The 23,427-nt window shown below is 48.0% G+C and overlaps 1 protein-coding gene across 1 annotated transcript in view; it reads right to left on the reverse strand.

The window, feature by feature from the left end:
- SLC7A5 (solute carrier family 7 member 5) overlaps positions 1-22,883 on the reverse strand; it is a 48,689-nt gene extending 25,806 nt beyond the window's left edge. The window contains exons 1-2 of the mRNA XM_079988846.1: positions 19,854-22,883; positions 3,763-3,888 (exon numbers count right to left, since the gene is read on the reverse strand). Of these exons, the coding sequence (XP_079844972.1) occupies positions 3,763-3,888; positions 19,854-20,463 (736 nt within the window). The 5' untranslated portion in view covers positions 20,464-22,883. The remainder of the gene's footprint in view (positions 1-3,762; positions 3,889-19,853) is intronic.
- Positions 22,884-23,427: the final 544 nt, after the last annotated feature.

Raw genomic sequence — 23,427 nt, forward strand, 5'->3', positions numbered from 1 at the left:
GGTTGCATCCTGTGCACAAAGCGAGAGTTCTGTGATGGCAGAGCACAAGAACGCAGAACCTGTCATCATGTGCAGATTCCAGAAGCTGAGTGCCTCGGGGTGTTGATCTTGTTAGGAAAAAGAAACCAACTCCCTAGTTCTTATTGATGCACACAGGTAATGGGGGGGGGGGGGGAGTGTGATAGAAACACAAATGTCAACTATTTCGAAATCTACAGTCAGTTTACAGCTGTGAGTCTGCAGATTTCTTGCTTGCATAACCATGACCTGAGATGCAGAGAAGACCTTTGAGGCAGATTCCTGTGAGTGAGAAAGGAATCTCTGGAGATATTAAAGGAGGGCTATTATTAGCATAGAGCCCAAAAGGTGATGCCGGCATTCCATGGCCATTAACGACAGCCCACCTTAAAGGAGGAAATAAGTTGAGCAAAGCACCCTATGCAATATGGAAGGGGTGGGAAGAAGAAAGAAGTGTGTTTTGCAAGTATCACCACTGAAAAACTGCCCAAAGGTCACAAGGCAATTACAGGGGGAGGCAGTAACAGGAGAAGAGGGAAAGGAAAAATAATATCTTGCAAGTTCCGAAGAGGGCAAAGAGAAGTGGAGAATTCCTTCTGAATCCTTTGTTGTTAAACAAGTGTCCCTTATATTGCTCCAGAATAGAGGGGCTCCCTTCCTCCCCCCCAACAACCTTCTGTTTTGTTTTACAGAGGGAGGAATTCCTCCCTCAAAAGTTCCCATCCGCTTCTTATCCGTTTATCAAAAAATACTGAAAAATGCTGAGCAGAGAGATCTGTGCTGACACCAACCAGGTCCGGGTTGGCAAGACATTTCGAGAGTTTGTGTCACGAGGCTCTTCCATTTAGAAGGGAACAAACACAATTAACAAAGTTAGCTTTCTTCTTTTAAAATGCTGAGATGCTAAGAAAGGAAGGAAGAAAATCTTTCAACTTAAGAGACAGGCTCTTTTTTTATCCCTTTGTGTCTTCATTGGACAGAACTGCTTCATTAAGCTCCATTTATTTGTTTGCATTTCTAGACCGCTTGTAAGCTGCAAGATGCTTGAAAGCAGCTTGTGAAGTTAAGCACGCACAAAAATAAACAAGAGTGTGCAAGACAGAGAGAGCAGCAAAACAAGTCTCCATCTGTAAACACACACACACCGCATAACACTTGAAGACCAGGGCTGTAACTAAAACAAAAATCCATTTAGACCTTCCAGTCCTTAACAAAATAAAAACAGAACAGTCATGGTTATGGCTACCAATGCCTACTAATTGGGGATGGGAGAGAGAGAGAGAGAGAGAGAGAGAGAGAGAGAGAGAGTCATCCAATTAAGCCGGAAGCCGGAAGATCCAGGAGACACAAAATTCAGGACTTCTTCAGACATAGATCACCTACGACATTTGCTCCCACAAGATGTAGCAATGGCTACCAACTTGGGTGGGCTTTAAGAAGACAAATTCATGGGAGGTGAGGCTATCTGCTAACCCTGATGGCTGCTGCCCCACCTCCGCTGTCAGAGAAAGAGAGCCTCTGAACACTAGTTACTGGAAATCTTAAGCTGCACTCTGGGTCCCACTAGTGGATTCCCCATGGGTAATCTGGTTGGTCACTGTGAGATCAGGATGCTGGACTCCATGGGCCTCTCATCTGATCCAGCAGGGCTCTTCCAATGTTCGTTTTTGACAGGAAACATAAACACATGCACCATGGAGGTCATACAAGGGCCCGGGACTCATCTAGGCGTCGGTAGGGAAAAGCCGAAAGGTGGCAAGATGTGAAGCAAGGCCTCTGCTGATGGCTACTGACAAGCTTCTGGGTTTGTACAGAAGAAGGCACAAACTGTATGCCTGAATTCCTGGAAACCTACGTTACTCCTATGTTACCAACACATAAAGCTGCCTTATATTGAGTCAGACCACCAGTTCAGCTAGCCCAGCATAAACTCTACATTGATTGACAGGAGCTTTCCAGGATTTGGGCAGGAGGAGTTTCCCAGCCCTACCTGAAGACAGACACCAGCACTGAACATGTGCATGCAAAGCAAGTGTGGTTAAAATTACAAGCACCTGTTTCCTGACTTCTAGCATCCTGTGGCAATCGATCCTCTATATGTATCTCTTTGGATGGGGGTGGAGGCAACAGCCCCCTGCTTGCTTTCTAGATTTCCCCAAAAGGACAGGAGGGGGCGCAGTTTCCTCATGAAGGCTACCCTGTACTGACAGCCCACAGACGTCATTCGTCTGCCTGCATCTCTCTTCTGGGAGTCAAATATCCAGCAAGTGGGAGTGGAAGGGGTGTGCATGTGTGTGCTATTTTGCACCAAGCAAGCCCCGCCGGCTGGCGAAAACACACAGAAGGGAAACACCATCCCGGCATTTGATCTCTTCTCCTAGACAAGCAGCGAAAGCAGAAACAGGCTGCCACAAGCCATGTGACCAGCCTGCCTGGACCCCTGTTGAATGAGGGGTTGGCTCAGGTGCCCACCACGTCCTGCCATGCTAAAAACAACAGCGATACAGGCAGGAAGGGCAGAGGGTACATGCAGTCAAGAGGACAAGATCTGAGCCAGGGAAGGTCAGACAGGGTCAAGGGGAAAACTTGGCACTTCCCAAGCAACTCTCGTTTCATAAAAGGCTGATGTGGGGCAGAGAGCACAGCAATTGCCAGAGGAAGGAAGATAAAGGCTGTCAAGGGTTGCTCATCGTTAAGGATGCGGGAGACATTTGATGTTGTTTGCATTTTAATGAGCTAATTCCTAATTTGCACACCTTAAACCAATACGCAAACCAGAACACCCCACACTTCGACATTTGTACTCTGAATTTTTTTGCAGTGCAGTCCGGCAACCATAAAATGTGTACAAAAATGTGTGTGCCGTAGGGAAATATGAGTAAAAATGCATGCACTTTGTGAGTGTAACAGACAAGAATGCCTGACGTTAGAGGAAATTGCTTCCAAAATCTGTATAGTAGTCAAAATTGTATACAAAAATTGTCTCTATTCGGAGAAATTCGCACTAAAAATGCTAACTTTCCTGAGTGGTTTAAACGGGGGGGGGGGGGGGGAGAGATGAAATCCACAAATGAAGGTGACAATACAGGGAACTGAATTTTAAGATTAGAATAAGAAGAAACAGAGAGACCAAATGTGCCATGGATGTCTCTGTGCAAATGAAGCTTTCACTAGCATTTCATATCCATGAAGGCTAGGAATAGCCGTAGCTGCTGAATTTCGTCTTTCTGAAAGCTTGTCCTGAGCATCTGGTCAGATCTCAGAACTACCACATTGCCCAAGTGAAAGATATGTCATTACAAGGCATTTTCTGGAATGTTTCTCCTATTTTTGCAGGTACCAGAGAAAATGCAGTTTTGCTTTCCCTGGACCATAATGAGAGCGATCAAGTCTAGTCTCAAATAGAAGAAACAGGGGGGGCTGCCTGCAGTGGCAGGCCTTGGGGTCCCAAACGCCAAAATCTGGTGCCCCCACCTCTTGTCTTCCATTCTACAACATAGTTGCTCCATGCCAAGTGCAACTAAAGTGGCTGCGCTCCCCTAAATCTGCCTCCCTTTCCTGGAGCTTTTGGAGCTGCAGACAGCGAAATCAGGTACAGTATTTAAAGCTGTTCTGCCTCTGCTGCTAGAGCCAGAATTTGGGGGAAGTCTTCCCTAACCACCTGCCACCCCTTCCCCTTCCCCTGTACCACCTTCTCCTCCACTTCCATCCTGTTTTTTGAAGAAGCAAAACACACATACTCACTTTTTCCCAGCTGAACGAAGCCCAGGATGATGATCAAGGCGAGAGCCAAGAGCTTGGCAGCCGCAAAGCCATCTTGGACGCGGGTGGCGGCCTTCACACTGTAGCAGTTGACAGCTGTGAGCAGTACTGGAAAGGAACAGATCAAGGTGGGTTAGTTCACTGTTGGAGTAGGAGCTTCGCAAGCCACCCTCTTTTTTTTTTTTAGAAACAGGAAAAGAAATAAACCAAACTAAAGATTGAGGGCAAGGCACAGCTGGAATGCCACATTCAGCACAACTCCACCACCCCCATCATCTGCTGGAATTGTACCTGCAAAGCACAGTGTAGGATCTGTGCAAATGGATCCAGGCCAATGAATATCCCTTTGCCCACACCAGGGGAAAAAACACACACACACACATACAAAAGAAATGAGACCTGCACTACTCTCGCCAATGCATGGATGCACTTCTGCGGCCAAACTTTTTTGGAAGCTTGTGGTTGCTAGGACTCCACTTGGCAGACTGCTTCCTCTGAAACTGTCTCCACTATAAATGCACCCATGCTGCCGGCACCTGCACACAAACACATAGGCACGCTCCTTCCAATTCTACATTCCTCTAGAGTGCTGTCTGGTGAGAGCTTTTCCACCTGAAGGCTTGCTCTTTTTCCCTCTCAAAGGGAAAGCCTAGAGAGCTCAGCCTCTTCTCTAGCTGGGGAGCTCTGGAGGAAGACTCTAGGGAAGCAGCAGACATTGCACTGGTTCCGTTTCAGAATATTCTGACTGAGGATGCAAGAAGAGCCTGGCTGCTAGATCAGAATCCCATCCAGTCCAGCATCCTGTTCTTACCAGGTGCCTCCGAGGTGCCCACAAGCAGGACCAGAGCACTCTCCCCACCTTATTTTTGGTTTCATTAAGCTGGTAACTGTTTTAAAAGCAACACGGATACACAAGGCAACTGAGAGCCACTTTGGGGCCCCTTCAGGGCTCATCCTGTAGCATATAAACGTGAGAAAGAAGATTGAGGACTTTTCTCCAAACTATACTGTACCTGGATCTCTCTGCTGCCACCCAGCTCTTCCCTGGCCCATCTCTTCCCCCCCCCCCATCACACCCTGGCCTCTAAGGCAGACTTGAAAACACTCTCTGCAAAGACAGGACCACGTGGATGGTCTATGAGCAGCAGTGCCTAGCACAGTTCCAGGTACAAAAAAACACTAACACTTCCCCACAAGCCGATGTTCACATCCTAAGGCAGAAACAACAGTATCACTCAAAGCTCACAGCTGCAGATTCTGAAACACAGGGGAGGATGCTACTTCCTTCCTAACTGGGGAGTTTTCCCGTCAAGTAAGGTTACTGCATCTTTTTGATGCAGTAACACATGGTGAGTAGGGGAAACTCGAGCCACACTCAAAATGCTTGCTATCCAGGAAGTCCTAGTTGGGGTTTCCCCCCCTAGTGAATGAATCATTGAACTTCCTTGCAGATGATTCAAAGCTAGGACAAGCAAGAGAGGAGGACAGTTGCGTCAGTCACACCTAACAGCTCCTTCGCCCATTTCAGTAGGTGCCACCTCCAGCGCCACTGATTGGCCCTGCAGCAAGGAAGAGGCAGCAACCCGAGAAGCCGGAAGCTCCTTTGCATAACCCCCTCTCCACCCCCATATTGTATTTGCCTGCAAAGCTGCTGTTGCCTCCTTCGGCAGGGTGGGGGCACCCAGCATCCCCTTGCAGAGAGTCAGTCACTGCCTTATCTAGAGGACGCTGGCTATCTTTGCATCACATTTTTATTAAAATGTTTGCACACTATGAGAATGCAAGCGCACAGGAGTGTGAGAAAGAACATTCCCCCTCGAGGCTTGAGCAGTGCGGTTTTAAAACATACACTGCAATCCCGTCCAGTGGCACTCCTGCCTGAAAGTTTTGGGCAACATCTGCGCAACCTCCTCCCTGCAGAATACTGCCCTGTTTATTTAAAAACCTCCAGGGCTTAAGGCGCACCAAGGTATAGCCCTGGAACCTTTCCCAAGAACTAACGGGGGACGAGTGCTTTAAGCAAGTCAGTCTCTCTCGGCTTAGCCTCAGTGCTCCTATCTGCAAACTGGGCGATGCCAATACTGTCCCTACTTTACAGGGCTGTTGGTGAGGACTGCAAGCAAGGCAACACACATTACTTTGAAACACTTATTGAGTAATACGTCAGTGCCAAGAGGACCCTGGAGCATTTGCAGAGTGCATGTTTCCCTCACCCGAGTAAACAAAGATTTGAACCATGTGCTCCACTTTTAATGTAGCATCCCTCCCAGGCTGGTCAGAACACCTGCACATCTAAGTATAGAAATGAAGCACAGCCAGACAGAAGCTTCCGAGGCTCATATACGCAGCAACAAGTAAACAGATACATATGTTCAGCAGGAGCTGATCTCAAACTCCCTACAAGACCACAGATGCAGGAAGGACGATCTGCTGACTCAGCATTTGAAGACGGCACTGCAAAATCCAGCAGGGCACCCGACACTTTGAACTCAGGCGGGCTAAGCTGGCAACGCAACTTTACCACTGGCACCCTTGCCACTTGGGCACACTTTTAACTGGCTAACTGTGGCATGTGTAAAAACAGCAGAGAGGAAAGGATGCCAAGCAGCTGCTTAAGCCTCCCCCCTCCCCATGGGAGTGGGATGTAGCCCAAAGGTTTTTGCTTTCTTTCTCCAGACTTCTCCAACCTGGTGCCCTCCAGATGTGTTGGGACTCCCAGCAGCCACAGGATCATACACTCATGCTGGCTGGAGCTGGTGGGAAGTGCGTTCCCAACACATATGGTTGGGATGGCTGCACTACTCCATTTGTTTTGCAAGGTGACATTCATAGAAGCACAGAACTGTAGAGTTGGAAGGGTCCCCAAGGGTCATCTAGATCAACCCCCTGCAATGCAGGAATCTCAACAAGATCATACATGACAGATGCTTTAAAACCTCCAAGGAAGGAGAGTCCGCTACCTCTTGTGGAAGTCTGTTCCACTGTCGAACAGCTCTAACTGTCAGAAAGTCAAGGTTCGATTGGACTTATCCCCAGGTAAATGTGCAAAGGATTGCAGCCTTAAAAGGTGCTCTTTGTGTCTCTGCACTTTGATAAATAATAAAACTATATTTTATAAATAATCCCGGTTCACTATTCTGTGCATTTTGAAAACAAGCTTCTATTATGTCACCTAACGCAGCAACTTTTAAAAAGTTTATAGAACCTTACTGGGGCAGCGGGGGAGGTTTTAGTTACAAAACTTTGCTGGTAATGAGCGGCTCCTTCGTTCCCTAAATTTTAGAAGTTCCCACTATGAACAGATAAAGCAAGACCAAGTCACTGTACAAACAAGCCATTTAAGATGAGAGACTCATTATCTTCCACATAGTAACTTATTTGTGTATCTCTCTTTCTAGGCCTGCACAGGACACAAATTTGTCACTTTCAAGACACATAAGTAGTTTTTAAAAAATCATCAGACTGCTTGGGGAGAAGACAGTGGCACTATCAGAACACACTAGCAGGATTCTGAGTGAAAAATAGGGGTTATCAGCACAGAACAAACCAGTAGCAGAAAACGCCTCAAGGAAAGGAGTGTGTTTGTGTGTAATGTGTCAGTGACTTGACTCCACCTCCCTCCCTCAAATTAGCAAAACAGAAATCTTCCTTCGGTTAGAAATCCACTCAGAAACAGAGTTTCCTCCCTAAATACACAAATGCATGATGTTGTCTTGGACTGAGTCAAAGAACATTGGTCCAAGCAGCTTGGCATTGCCTACTCTGACTGGCAGCAGCTTCCCAAGGTTTCAGGCAGAGGGAGGTATTCCTCTGCCACACCATCCTCACATAACATGCCAGGGAAGGAGCACAGTGTTGTAAGAAAACAAGATCATGTGTGTTTGCAAAGCAGGAACTCTGCACGAGCCTCTGTTACAGCCCCTCCAGGAGGAAGGAAGACGCTCATTTCTTTCTTGCTTTCACGCATGAGAGTAACAATGTAAGCCAGAAGCTCACACAGCTCTTAGTTGCAGCAACCTCCCATTAAAAAAATACCTCAGGTTACAGACGCTTCAGGTTACAGACTTCGCTAACCCAGAAATAGTACCTTTGCTTCAGGATGAGAACAGAAATCGTGCTCCGGTGGAGCGGCAGCAGCGGGAGGCCCCATTAGCTAAAGTAGTACCTCAGGTTAGGGTAAAGTGTGCATATAAATGTATGTATTAGTGGAAATAACATACATAAATGTGCAGTGTTGGGGAAAACTGCTTTAAATATGTGTCTAGTAGGAAAAATTGTGATACAGTGGTACCTCGGGTTACATTTGCTTCAGGTTACAGACTCCACTAACCCAGAAATATTACCTCGGGTTAAGAACTTTGCTTCAGGATGAGAACAGAAATTGTGCTCCGGCGGTGTGGCGGCAGCAGGAGGCCCCATTAGCTAAAGTGGTGCTTCAGGTTAAGAACAGTTTCAGGTTAAGAACGGACCTCCAGAACAAATTAAGTTCTTAACCCGAGGTGCCACTGTAATTGTTTTGCCATATTCAGCACAATTGTTGGGCAAAGTAGCCAGCCCAGCATAGTCAAACAATGCAAGCAACAGGTTTCCTAAAACCAAAAGAGGAACCGGGGGGGGGGGGGTGTAATTAAGCCAAAGCAGCCCCCCATCTGCCTCCCAAAGGATTTTTTAAAAAGCAATAGAATACGTGTTTCCTACTGGTTATAGAGTCTTCTGCAATATGGCCATTTGTAGACGGGACAATGGAAGAATCTACCTTTGAATGTGATGGCCTCTCCTTCCTTAACTTTGATTCAACAGAAATTGGTCAAATCTGCTAGCTGTCAAACAACTGCTTCTTACATGTGATCCTCTTTCAGGAGCTTCCCCCACATAGGGACCCACATCCTTTCCAAGGCGCCACGAATGAGGAACCAAAACAGTACCAGAGCCGGATGAAAGAAGTGGTGCAATGCAGGGTTCTGAAACCAGGAACGGAAGCCAGAGAGGAATCCCAACAGCCAGGAAACGAAGGAGCAGAAAATACAACATATTAGATAGGTGTACAATCAAATGGAAGAGCAAGTAAGGAGGCCAGTTGCAGTGATAGTACACCATAAATTAAGGTGATGCTGCAGAATGGCGGAAAAGCAGAAGGCCTCAGCAAAAGATTATCCTACTAAGAGAGTTTGCATCTACCACAACAGACAACAGGAAACTGAACTTGTGCAGTGGGTGCAGCTGCTGTTTTGGGGTTGTTGTTTTTTATGAAGACAGGTTGTCTGGCTTTCCAAGAAATGCAAGAACAGGTTTTGCAGGCAGTGGGTTCTGGAAGCCCTCTCACTTATAGGAATTGGCCAACGGAGGAAATATGCATGGAAAAATGGAAATGAGAAAGCCCAAGTTCTCCAGGGGAAAAGTATGCCATGGCTCGGTGGTAAGGCATCTGCTTTATACCCAGAAGGTCCCAGGATGAAGCCCTAGCATCTCAAAACGGGGCCCAAGAGTGACACAGACCCTGCAGAACAGTTTCCAGGCAGTGCCACTGATCCTGAGCTAGGTAGATTAATTGACTTGACTCTGCATGGTGCATCTTCCTATGTTGCAATGCTTCATATAAGAGACTTGATCACTTTTGCAGGGTTGACGTCAGGGGCTTCTCAACTCCCCCACCCCCAAGACCAGCAGAAAATTGCTGAGGGTCTTGGTGGACCAGTTAATTTGTCTGCCTGTTACAGTGGTACCTTGGTTTAAGAACAGCTTAGTTTATGAACAACTTGAATTAAGAATGCTGCAAACCCAGAAGTAGGTGTTTTGGTTTGTGAACTTTGCCTTGGAAGCAGGACATGCTGAGTGTGTTCCATTTGTAAATTGAGTCCCCCGCTGCTATGGGAAAGCACACCTTGGTTTAAGAATGCTTTGGTTTAAGAATGGACTTCCAAAATGGATTAAGTTCGTAAACCAAGGTACCACTGTATAGTAACTGTAATGTGTTATGCTAAAATGCTGCATGCGTTTTAACTGCATTTTTATACATGCCATCTGAATGAAACTCACGTGATTGTCCATGGATCACATTATGAGAATCGCTGGTCTACACTGTGTAGCAGGGAAGCCAACACTATGAGCTACCAGATGTCAGTTACTTCTGAAATTCGGTCAGACTTGCCACAGTCTTCACCACCTTTGTAGCATCTTGTGGGTGTTTGCTCAGAGTACTGTTTACATCTCAGATCTGGAGCTGGCTTCTGCTCTTAAATGGCTGCTGAACAGTTCTTACTGCTATGCTTCTTTTAAAATAGGAACACATGTCTCTTTCGCAGGGCACAATATCAGAAGAGGTATCGCTTCTCATCTCTCATGCACGTATGAGTGAATGCTTATTTGAAGCTGGCGCCTGCCATTTGGGGTTTTTAGTAAGTATTTCCATTTAAAAATATAAATCTGCTGCCTCGTTTAGATCGCAGAGTAACCTTTCAGTTAGTTTAAAGTGTTTATTTTTTTATGAGCAATTTGAATTGATTTGTGAACTAAACACTTCAGTTGCGGCATTAGAAAGAAAACTTCCCAATGTTAGTAAGCACACCAGAGATTAAAAGGTTGGACCTTCCATCCCAGCAAGCACAAGTTCCAGGAAGCTGCAAGACCCCACACTCTGCTTTGCTGTACAGTGGTACCTCAGATTACAAACATTTCGGGTTACAAACACTTCGGGTTACAGACTCCGCTAACCCGGAAGTAGTGCCTCGGGTTAAGAACATTGCCCCAGGATGAGAACAGAAATCGTGAAGTAGTGGCACGGCAGCAGCAGGAGCTAAAGTGGTACCTCAGGTTAAGAATGGTTTCAGATTAATAACAGACCTCCAGAATGAATTAAGTTTATAACCAGAGGTACCACTGTACAACTGTCTCTATATATTAACTTTGTTTTCATCCCTTGTGACCCAGTTTATAAATGAAGGAATATGCAGCTGTCCCATACAGGGATTGAACCTGCAACCTTGGCACCATGCTCTAACCATCTGAGCTATCAATGAAGGTGCCTGAATCTCATTAGCCAGCTTGCCTTGCAAAGCAAAAACAACAGCATTCCACTTTGCTAGCCTCACCTTTTGTTAATACAGTGGTACCTCAGGTTACATACGCTTCAGGTTACACACTCCGCTAACCCAGAAATAGTGCTTCAGGTTAAGAACTTTGCTTCAGGATGAAAACAGAAATCGGGCTCCAGCGGCGCAGCGGCAGTAGGTGCCCCCATTAGCTAAAGTGGTGCTTCAGGTTAAGAACAGTTTCAGGTTAAGAACGGACCTCTGGAACGAATTAAGTACTTAACCTGAGGTACCACTGTATGCATGGTAACTTTGCCAAAAGAAGAGGCTTCTTCATCCCAGACCCAGCGTTATTCATTATCTGTCATTTAGAATAGATAGCAAGGGATGCTTCCTACACTGTAAACATACTCAGGAAACAACTGGAGCAAAAGCATTCCCCACAGGCACCAGTGTTAGCGTCAGGTGATCTTGGAAACAGCAAATCTTCTCACAGCCACACAGTGAATGAGAGGAGCCTGTATCCCTATGATCTGAAGCTCCACTTCCGAAAGGACAAAAAAAACCCTACCAGGATGAGTAGTTCTGGAACTTGCCCTTCCACAGAGGCCAGGGAGCCTGATGTCAGCAAAAGCAAGTGGTGCTTTTGCAAACACAGTGCAGCTGTAATTGAGCGAGGGTACTGAACAATTTCTGCAAGCCAGAAAACCAAAGGCAGGTCTGATATGGCCACACTTCATAGCTTGGAGTAATTGCAACAGACAAATCTGGTTAAGTTTGGTGGCCAAAGGGATTAAGAAGCTTGAGCCAGACGCCTGAAGTTGAAAAGGCAAGGAGAGTTGAAAGCAGGTTATGCATTTCCACAAGGTGCAGGCGGGAAGAAAAATGTGCTGCTACCAAGAGGCGCTCAGCGGAACAGTGAACTAGACCCCTCTTGGGGCATGGAGCGAGACTGTCTGACTTGCAGTTCGATGAGAAAGGTCTATCCTGCATCCCTACACTCCACACATTACTGGGCTGCAGAGGGCGGCACAACAGGGGTTCCCCAGATGACTGCAGCTTGGTTGATGCAGGGAGATATGGTCCTTCAGGTAACATAGTAACAAGCCAAAAAGATTGTGGCCAGGTAAGCTCTTCTAGGAGAGGAGGCAAGAGGCCAAGGCAGAATCACACAAAGAAAGATAAATGCAAGACAAACAGGAGTCAGGCACCTACAGCATCAAAAAGCAAGCTTAGAGTGGAGGTCAGCAACTGGCAGCCCTCAAAGCAAAACTGTTCTTGGACTGGAACCATTTGGCCCCCAAACCTCTAACCACTTTTTTCTCGCCTGCTTAACCAGATTTCTTGAAAGGGTAGGAAGAATCTACTTCTCTCTTCCTCCCCATTTGTGGCAAAAGGGTGGCAGGGAGACAAAAAGGTGGTTGGAACTATGGCTAGACTTCCTAGCAGGCCACTTTGGGGAGTCCTGACCAAACACATATAAATAACCTAGTTAAAAACCAGGATGCTGGGAGGTTACTGGCTTGCAGTGGGAAAGCTCACATCTCCAAGGCATCAGTAGCAAATGGGCACTGCTGCAGATGGTTATGTTGATGCAAAACCTTTCAGGATCTGGAGGGCAGCTCTCAATCAGGGGACGCCTAGTCCAGCCAAGCAGCTAAAGGATCAATGCTCAGAGTCAACCGAGCCCCTAATATGGTCAAAGCAGCATCATTGCTCCCTGGAAACGCACAAATATTTATGATCCTCAGTGTAGCGGAGCAAGCACTGAGCCACCACACAAGCCCTGAATTGTGCAAACCGGGAGATTATGGGTGCAGCTTGGATCCTGCCTCTGCAGAGAGGCATGAAAAGCACATTAAAAAAGTCAGGTTGAAAAAGTACAAGAAAGGGGACTGTTTGAGAAGTTGCTCCCAAGTACAAACTTTGAATGCAGGTAGGCAGTGCTGGGGAGGGGGGAAGGAGTGAAAAACAGAAAGAGCTCAGTTTACACTACATTTATTGGGGAGCCCAGGACTTTCAAGAAACCAACGAACACAGAAGCACATAAGTTATTTTGCAATAAAACTAAATGGTCTCATCCCGCCTTTCCTCCAAAGAGCTCAGGGGTATCCCATTTTATCCTCACAGCAACCCTGCAAAGTAGGCTAGGAGCCGAGGGAGACATACTCAAGGCCACCCAGAGAGCTTCATGGGTGAATGGAGATTTGAACTCAACTCTCCCCTGCAGATTCAACAGTTTTGAGAGCACTGAAGAACTTTTAATAAATAAATAACTCAAATCCAAACTCCATCCACTACACAGGACTGCCACTTGGTCAGATGTGCTCTGGTGTTCAAGTTACAAGTTACTTCAGTCCATTCTCACTTTTGCACAGATATGATAAGACACTTAACTGTATGGTTTTCCCCAAAAAATGCAATTAAAACTATTTAGTTTAATTAATTCAATGAAATTGATGAACGTGATGCACTGATACAAGCTTTTGATGTCTGATAGTTATTTGCACTTCCAGTGCCCCCTGCCTTAGTGCTCCCCCCAGGTAATCTCATTGCCCCCCCCCAGGGTCTAGACACCCTTTTTAAAGCCATCCAAGCTGGTGGCCACAGCTACATCTCGGGGGAGCGAGTTGCATGACTTAACTATGGCACTGGGTCAAGAAGCTCCTCTTAACTTTGATTTAGAACCCTGAAGTCATTTCTGTTTTGCTCCTTGCAAAGGGAAGGTCTAGGCAAGCAGGCTTGTGATGGATGTATTTACCAGCAGCGCCGAGAGCTCTGGAAGAACATCCTGGATTTCGAAAGTATAAACAGTGCAATCTTTAGCGTTTGCCATTTATCACCGTCTGCTCATCCAATTGCAGCAAGGAAAAGATATACTGCAATTATAGAGCAGCCAATTCTAAGCAGCTGGAGCAAACATTTCTCAAGTGAGCCAAACCCTCTGGATCAAAACTGCTTTGATCAAGCACTTTGAACCCTTTGCCCTAGATTTGCTCCCACCCTGGGCAAAAAGCTGGCTTTGTTGTAGGCAAGGAAGCAGATTTCGAAGGTGTGTTCACACGAAACCATCCGGAGCACAGATCAAAACATTTCTGAAGCCCAGTTTTGCAAAATTCTCCTCTCCTTCCCGATGACATGTCAGAGCTGGGTCAGCAACTGGCAGCCCCTGGGCACAATCCTGCCCAAGTAAAAGCCACCAGCTAGCCTCCCTAAAAACATAAAACACTCTCATTCTTGTGTAGCCAGCGGCGAACCAATTCTCCCACCCAGGCAGCTGTCTGCCATCTTTATAACTGTTCAGCCAAGCCACCAAGTGGCCAGACAGGGTGGGGTGGGGGGAGGTGAAGTAAGCCTTGAACTGGAAAGAGAGGAGGGGGGAAACCGGAAAAGTCACGTGCCTAGTTGCTGGGCAACCACACAATTGTCTCTCATTGATTCCCGTTAGAATCCAGCAGCAACGTGGGACCATGAGGGGTTGCCTGGCAACAGCACGTGACACCCCTCCTCCCGTATGTCTCTCTTCCCCCACCCCACCCCGTCTCCATTTTCGCTTTAAGGCTTGCTGAGCTCAGCCGTGCCTGCCGCCAAAGTACCTGGCGCTAAAATGGCAGAAGTCAAAAGAGAGCCTCCGCCACCATGTTACATGGTCCAGTGCAAGGCTGGCCCCTGCTTCCAACATGGCAGGCAGCACATGCAGAACCCCCAATGGAGGCAGACTTGGGAATGAGGCATAAGCTGATCACTCCCACAAAGCTCTGTGCAGGAACAGAGTTTAGAAATGCCTGGCGAGAGATAGGGAATCTGCTTGACCCCAGCTACAAAAGCTGGGGCTGCTGAAGAGGCCAGAGACCTGCTGGAAGACCTGCTCCCTCTCCTGTAGGCCTTTTCCCACATGGCCTGGGAGGGTGGGGCCAGGACTGACTCCAGCTACAAAAGCTGAGCCTGCTGAACAGACTCTTGGGCTGGGGGTTGTTGCTGTTGGTTTTTTACATCGTTGTTTTAGATCTTGTGATTGATGTGGAGATGGTTCGGTTGTGTATTTTTAATGTTTTATTTACCTTTTATGACTCCTTTTGTTAGGTTGCGGTTATGCATTTTTGCCACGCTGTAAGCTGCCTTGAGAATATTTTGAACAGCGGAAAGGCGGCATCCAAATAAAATGAAGTATGTAATTTTCTAGAGGGATTCAAATATTGCTTGCTGCCGCTTTGGACAGCGCTGACGGGTGTGGGTGGCTTTAAATGGAGAGAGAGCAGAACTCATGGCAGACAAAAGAAGCTATGCATAGCTACTAGCTGGATTAGGACCTCGGAGACTAGGGTTCAAATCCCCGCTCGGCCATGAAGTTTGCTGGGTGTCTTAGGGCCAGTCACTGCCTCTCAGCCTAACCTACCTTGCAGGGTTGTTGTGAGAATTAAATGAGGATTGAATGCAATAAATAAATAAGGGCGTGTTTGGCTGCCACTTGTCAGAGTCAGTAGTCCCTGAACACCAGTCACTGCAGTTGCAATTTCTCCTGCAATGGAAAAGGTCATTGTTTGCCTGTTCGGATGATCATGGCAGAAGGTGGTGATCCAAAGCACACTTACATGGGGGAGAGTTACCCGCCCAAGTAACGCTATTAGATCAAGGTGTTAGCACTGGCTCCAGGCCAGCACCTCCCCTCCTTCTAAAGCTCTTGGGAGGCCAGAGAGTGTGGCTGGAATCTCTGCCTTTCAAATTTTCAGTCTAGGAACAGGTAATGGTAGGGTTGAAATAATCCCTCTGAGCCACATCAGAGATTCCACAGTTAATTCAAGCATGTATATGGATGGGGAACAGGGAGGGAAGGAGGAGCACATCAAAAGGCACCAATTAGCAGGGATCTAGTAATCTCCCAAAGCAAAAGGAAACATATAGAAGGATTTAACCAAAAGCTTCAGAAGAAAAAAAGCCAGGCAGCAGCTCGCTCCAAGTACCCTAAGCTCAGACCCTGCGAAGTAAGAAAACAATTTTTACTTGACATGCATTAAAAGCTTCTGTACCAGGAAGAGGTTAAGTCAGGATAGCAACAGATTCTAAATTGTGAACCTATTTGTTGTTGCTACGTGAGATAATCCAGGCAGGTGTCAAACAAAAAACCTTGCACCCAAATACTGCACAACCTGATGCTGAGTTTACTTCCAGACAATCCAGGTATTTTTAGCTGTGCTCAACCCGAGAAGAGGCTCATCTGCACGCACTATTGACCCCCCATGAAAGTGACCCCAAGTTACCATTTTCTTTTCTCTCCCAAGTTACTACTGGACCTCAAGGTGACAAGGGGAGCCAGTAACATCTAGAAGGCAAAGACTAGACCTAGATGGCAGAGCACCTGCTGTGCATGCAGAAGGCCTTGGGCCAATCCCTGGCATCTCCAATTAAATGAATCAGGTATCAGGTGACAGGTGACAGGTAAGGCACAACCCTGGAGAGCTTACTTGTCAGATCAATCAATATTGGGCTAGATGGACAAAGAGCCTGGATTGGAATAAGGCAGCTTCCAATGTACCTCTCTCCCATACACACACACACTCCAGGGTTGTAGACAACATCATTAAGCAAAAATGGAAAGCTGATGATGCTCTTGCATTTTATTTTGAAAACATTCCTGTAAACAAGGAAGGGAATGCAAGGTAAGTACGATGAGGCAGGTGGAATCTGCCCTGCCCTACGGGTGCGAAAAGTAAGAAGATATATTTATAGTTAAGAATTTTGGCTGGGCTGCACCAAGCAAGGCCAAGCTACCCCACCTATCGGGAAGAGGGCCACAATCAAAACGAGCATCAAGCCAAGGGGAGGTTTGCTCTTGGCGAAACCAATTGTGCAATTTTCAAATTCCAAAGCACTCTTACCCTTGGTTGCTCCAGACCAAGTGTCCTGGGGCGAGAGAATCTACCCCAATGGAGAAAGTGCAATTTGAAACTAGAAGCCCATGAATGTTTAATGCTTATTTAGCGCCAGCCAAGGCAAAGCGGGTGCCATACAGGGCCTATTGTCATCTGATGAAATTCTACTTGTGACATCACACCTTACAGAATATCACAGGGCTGTGACCCCAAAACGGTCGTCTTTTTCACTGCTGCCCCTGTACTTTGGAATGTGAAGCCGCAACCGTCAGCTGACGTCTTGTAAAGACAGATCTTGTTGCCCAGACTTTCTCTAGTCCATAAAATTAGACTCTGCTTTAATTTGACTCTTTTTTATATGCTTTTATACTACTGTTTTACTGGTTCTATGTAGTATTTTTCTTTTCAGTGATACGGTTATTGCTTTGTACAGTGCTTAGATATTTTATAAATGCTTTGGAATTAAAATAAGTGACAGGTATAGCCTCCGCAGCCAGACACAGGCCATGAAGTATGCGAGGCCAAATGAACTGAGGAAAGGAGGAGAGGTTGCAAAATGACAGATGGCGGGAGCCAAGGGAATTAGAGAGGGAGTGGCAATGTACATGCAAGGGGAGACTTTAAAGCACTGCTGACTCCTGCACAGAACACAATTTGCCCTGAGCTATCTATGCACGAGGTTAAGCCGGGAGGAGTGTAAACAGTAACAGCCTGCATCCCTTGGATCCTACTGAAAATCCTCCATGGACGGAAAGGGAGAAACAAAAGTAAACACAGTGAGGCACACTCTGGGCTCTGCCATCAGCCAGGTAATCTAGAGAGCCACTGGGAGGCTGCACTTTCTGCTTCCCAGGAAGAACATCAGGGCAAGAGGGAGACCAATTGGGCCCCATCCCTTGCCCAGTGAAGGAGCAGCTGGTCCAGTGCTTGCTTTCCTCTGCCTTACCCATTAATTTTTCCTTTTGTATCATGTCTGCTAGGCATGTGTGCCTGCACAATCTTTTAATATATGCGCATAGCAACATAAGAAGGGGTCTTATATCAAGTCACACGATTGGCCCGTCTAGCTCAGGACTGTCTTTATATATTGACAGGCACTGGCTCTCCCTGGAAGTGTCAGGGATTGAACCCTTTGGATGCAAAGCATGAACTCTGCTTCTGATCCAGCAGTTTAAAAAATTTAGGTGCTGAATAAGCTTATTATGCAATACTTCTAAAAACAATAAATTAACAAAACAGCAGCAGAACTAAGAATAGTTCTTCACCAATAGGGAAAAGGCACATTTGCTAGGAAATGGAAATACACTAGGCATGGGGAACCTGGATCCTAGATATTGTTGGACACCAACTCCCATCAGCCCCAACCACACACAGACAGTCAGGGATGATGGGAGTTGGAGTCTCCTAATAACTGGGAGGGCCACAGGTTCTTCATACTTCAGGTAAAGAATCCATTCAGAAAACAGCTACCCTAATCCCCAAATCACATCAGGTAAGAGTATTAACTCAAAACAGTTGCAACAAAATGCATCTGAAGCACATTTACACCACAGTCTCTCACAGAGCTGCTACTACAGCTCCCAGGATTCTCTAGAGGGAAAATGTGCTTTGAATGTACAGTGTTTAAATGACCCTTTAGATAAATAGCAACACCTACTTTGCTTGTGGAGGAGGCACCTACACCTTGTCCATGAAGGACAAGGGTATCGGCAGCTCCTAGCCACCACGAGCCGCTGTGATAACAGGATGCCGGACTAGACAGACCCTTGGTCCTGATTCAGCATGGTGATTCTTATCAGAACCAGATATTGGGCAAGTGGAGAAATAGCAAAAAGAGTAAACAGAAAACTTCATAAACACACAAGTTACCCGAAGACTGATAAGATAAGAGCTAAATTTCTGGATCAGAAATACACACACACAACACAATTGTTAAAATATTGATTTTTTTCATGGCAAGGAGATCTCTTCTGTGGGGCCAAGTGGAACTGGGACCACATACATACAAGATGTAAGTGGAACCAGCTTTTGATAATTGTGGCTCTTCAGAAACACTTCCTGCCAGGTAAAAAAAAGGTACGGTATATTTTCCAGTCTTTTTGACAGAAACTAGAGGGGAGGGGCACTAAGAGTCAAAGAAACATTATTTCCCTGAGAACAGTCCTCTAAAGCAGAGGGTGGGGATCTTGCTGTGCTCCCCCCATGCTATCTCTGCATTCCAGTCCCCATCATCTCTGACCATTGGACATGCTGGCTGCTGCTATGGCAAATGGGACTTGGAGTCCAACAACACCTGGCAGGAGCTCCTGCCCCCTCCTCCAAAAGAAAAATGCCCCTCCATACCCTCTCTAAAAAGCAGACCACTTCATCTTGTTTTCCATAAAACCCTGAACTGCACAAAATGCAGCTTTCACAGTGGCTAATTCATTCTACTGAGTCTCCGCCCCCCCCCCTTGTTATTCCGGCTCTACAAGTCAAACCTCACCTGAAAGCGGCAACATGTGCTGAGGCTCCGACACACACACACACACACACACACTCCCGATTTCCAAGCACCCTCCATTACTACCGACGTCTTCCGATTACTGGTCTCGTTTAAGGAATTATTGCTATTTAGTATACAGGGTTGCATCTATCCAAGTTCTATTCAGATTAATGAACCAAAATTAAGGATAGCCATTAACCTCAGTGGGTCTACTCCAAGTAGGACATCAGGGTAAGCCACTTTGCTTATAAAACTTTGGCGTTTCCCACCATGTTCTCTGTTTAACAAATTAAACGAATGCCTTAATTTTACCAGCTCTCTCGCTTCGCCACCACAGCACCCAACCGAAGAGACCCACTCGTCTCCCTTAGTCCCAGGAGGCCATTTTTTTTTAATAACCTCGTCATAGGAGGCCAGTCCTCCTCAGCTCCCCAACCGCGAGGGACACCCCCCCCCCCTGGACCGGCAGCAACTGCGCCCCGAGAAGCCCCTCCCCCCCCGAGTTAGGTACCTGGGCGGTGTCAGAAATGGCACCGGCCACGTGCTCAACGCAGCCCCCTGCTCCAGCTCCCTGCCCCCGCCCCCGCCCCGCTTTCCGAAAGCGAGGCTCCCTCCGCACTTCGCCCGGCGTGCCCCTGAGCGCGTACAGAGTGCCTCGGAGGACCGCGCGCGCCGGGCCCGGATACTCACGAACGCAGAGGCAGGCGACGAGCTTGGCGGCGCCGATGGGGACGGGGCAGGCGGGGAAGATGGGCTTGAGGAGGTAGGTGGCGAAGACGAAGGCGACGATGTACTGCGAGGAGGGCCGGATGATGAGCAGCTCGATCCAGAGCTTGAGGAAGGCCGGCAGCGAGCCGTAGACCTCCAGCATGTAGGCGTAGTCGCCGCCCGACTTGGAGATGGTGGTGCCCAGCTCGGCGTAGCAGAGGGCGCCCACGATGGAGAAGACGCCGCAGGCCGCCCACACCACCAGCGACAGCCCCGGCGAGCCGGCCTCCTTCACCACCCCCGTGGGCGTCACGAAGATGCCCGAGCCGATGATGGTGCCCACGATGATGGCCACGCCGTTCAGCAGCGTGATGTTGCGCTTCAGGGCCACGCCGGGCGAAGACGGGTCCTCGCCCTCGGCGCCCGGAGACGGCAGCGGCGCGCAGCCGTTCTCGTGAGCCTCCGGCCCCGCGTCGCCGCCGCCGCCGCCCGCCGCCCCGGACAGCATCTGCTTCTTCTCCTCCTCCTCCGGCGGCGGCCCCGACGAGGCGGCCGAGCCGCGCTTCTTCACCACGCCGCCGGCGCCGGACATGGCGAGGCCGGCTTGGCGGAGGCTGCTGCTGCTGCTGTTGTGGGCACTGCCGCCCGCGGAGAGCCGAGATGGCCGCTCCCTCGAGCCCCTTTGCGCCACCCGAAGCTCCTCGCTTGCTCCCTTGCTTGTCAGCCCCGGCACGAGCAAGGCGCGCGACACGCCGGCTCCCTCCGCCGCCTTTGGCACCCTGAACGGCGGCGCCCTCTTCGCGGGCCCTTTTTATGGTGCCGGCACCTCCTGCTGGAGGGTGGGGAGAATGAATGGGAGGCCGGCCCGGCCCCTCCCCAACACGTGCTGGCCGCGCCAGAAAGAGGGGAGACTCGAGATCACCCCCGTTTGGCCGGGAGGAGGAAGGGCGCCCGCCGCCGCGCCTGACAGGAGCCCCAGAGAAGCAGCCGCGGGGCCGCGCGGGAAGAAGGGACTCGGTGCATCATGGCACCGGCCGCTTCAAGCCGGTTCTGGATCGCCCCGCAGAGCCATTGCAAGGAAGGAAGAGGAGAGGTGGCAGCTGGCGGCGGGGCTCCTTTGATCGGATGCCAAGGAGCGCACCGCTCGGGGAAAGCGAGATCCCCACACGGGCCAAGCCGAAGGCAAGACAGCGCCTTCTCCTGCCCTTTTAGAGTCCCAAGGGTGGCTTTACGCATGCACTGGGCGGGGACTGTTTTCGCTGCCTGGTGCTCTCCTTGCCTTTGCAAGGTTGCTTCCAAGCGCCTTAAAGCCTCGAAGCAACTGAAATCGCCAGTGCAGCGCGCCAGCAGGAAGCAGCTTCCCAGCTGACTGCCGCTTCTTACTGACACGTGGTCTTACATACAGACGTTTCTTGCGGAGACATGGCTAACACGTTGTGTATGCGACTCCCCGCCGCCCGTGGAAACTATGCAGACAGGAAAAGTGTGGCTAATGTAGATGTGCAAAGCCATTCTGACTGACCCAAAACGTAAAGAGCATCCCGAGACAGTGCTGCTTGAAAAGCATCATGGCTCCGATGCCATCATCTTTTTCTGCTTTTGCAGAGTTAAGTCCTGGCCAGTTTCCTTTTTTCAGAGGTCATCTATGGGCAGGTTTCAGCAGCCTTTGGGTTTTGAATCTTTGCTTGTGAGAGAAGGGCTGACCTCACCTTTTAAAATTTATACAGAACTGAGTGAGTGAAGAATAGCAGCAGTGGCCGGTGCCCATTGGGACTGGCAGGATAGAAGGCAGAGATGCCATCAGTTGGCAAAGCCAGGCCCTGTGGGAGGCGGAGCCAGAGCCAATGAGGGACAGAGCCAATTCTAGTTTTAAACCTATTTTAAGTCTAATCCACTGTGAAATAGTTTTTTTCTGGCAGAAAGTTCTTCCTGGTGTTTAGTCAAAATCTCATTTCTTGTAAATTGAAACCATTGGTTCGGTCCTAGTTTCCAGAACAGGAGAAAACAAGTTTTCTGCATCTTCCATATGACAGCTCTGTAGATATCTGGAAATATCTATCCTATATCCTCTCACTCTTTTCCAGGCTAAACATACCCAACTCCTTCAACTCCTCATAAGGCTTGGTTTTCAGACCCTTTATCATCTTGGTCACCTTCCCCTACACACGTTCCAACTTATCAATATGCATCTTAAATTATTGTGTCCAGAATAGAACACAGTACTCCAGGTGTGGTCTGGCCAACACAGTGGGACTATGACTTCCCTTGACGGGGACACTAGACTTCTGTTTATGCAGCCTAGAATAGCATTAGCTTCTTTTGCTGCTGCATCACATTGTTGACCCATGTTAAGCTTGTGATCTATTAAGATTCCCTAGATCCTTTTCACCTGGCAAAACAGGTATCCCCCATCTTATACTTGTACATCTGGTTCGCCTCCTGCCCAAATGTAGAACCTTACATTTGTCCCTACTGAAATTCATTTTGTTAGTTTGGATCCAGTTGGGTCCAATCCATTAAGATCATCTTGAATCCCGATGCTGTCTTCTGCGCCATTGGCTATCCCTCCCAGTTTGGTGCCATCTCCAGATTTGATGAGCATCCCCGCAATACCTCCGCATCCACTGCTTCACACGCTTCTGCCTCTGGCCCTGCCACCATAGGCAAGCAGTCCCCAGAAGGATGCCCATGTCTGAATGCTGGAAAAGGTTACCCTCCCCTGATTTAAAATGTCGGCTTGCATCATGTGAAGAAAGCTCACAAACGCCCCCGTTTTAAATAAAAAAATTTTGCATCAGAGAGTAATGTCATCCTCCTTAGATCACCAGTATGGTGGCCTGGCTCACTGCAGACAATGTTATACATGTTAAAGAACAACAACTTTGACAAACATTCAGAGTTGTCTGCATAGTCTCCCTATCTAGGCTCAAAGGTAAGTTACCATCTCAGTCCTTGTAAAATAATCAGGCTGGGCTTCAGTTCTTAATACACAACATCCAGGCTACTGGAGTTGATCCTATTGCACTCATTTTGGGGCTTTTACATTATCAGCTCCTGCCCCCTAGTGGACTCAGTGCTCTAAGGATCATCATATTGACGTCCACACCACACATTTAAAGTACAGTACACTGGTACCTCGGGTTAAGTACTTAATTTGTTCCGGAGGTCCGTACTTAACCTGAAACTGTTCTTAACCTGAAGCACCACTTTAGCTAATGGGGCCTGCTGCTGCTGCCGTGCCACCGGAGCACGATTTCTGTTCTCATCCTGAAGCAAAGTTCTTAACCTGAAGCACTATTTCTGGGTTAGCAGAGTCTGTAACCTGAAGCGTATGTAACCTGAGGTACCACTGTACTCTGCTCCCTTCAAAGAGATGAACATGGTCTCAAGGCACAAGCTCATTGTGCAATCTCCTGCCTACTACCTGAGGGATGGAGAATCTAGAGTTTTTTGGACTCCAACTCATAACACAGGATGAACCTGCTAGGTCAGCCCAATGGCCCATTTAGTCCAGAATCCTGTTCTCACAGTTGCTGACCAGATACCTGTGGGAGAC

The sequence above is a fragment of the Podarcis cretensis genome (genome assembly GCF_951804945.1).
Source record: "Podarcis cretensis genome assembly, chromosome: 8".
NCBI classification, from domain to species: Eukaryota; Metazoa; Chordata; class Lepidosauria; order Squamata; family Lacertidae; genus Podarcis; species Podarcis cretensis.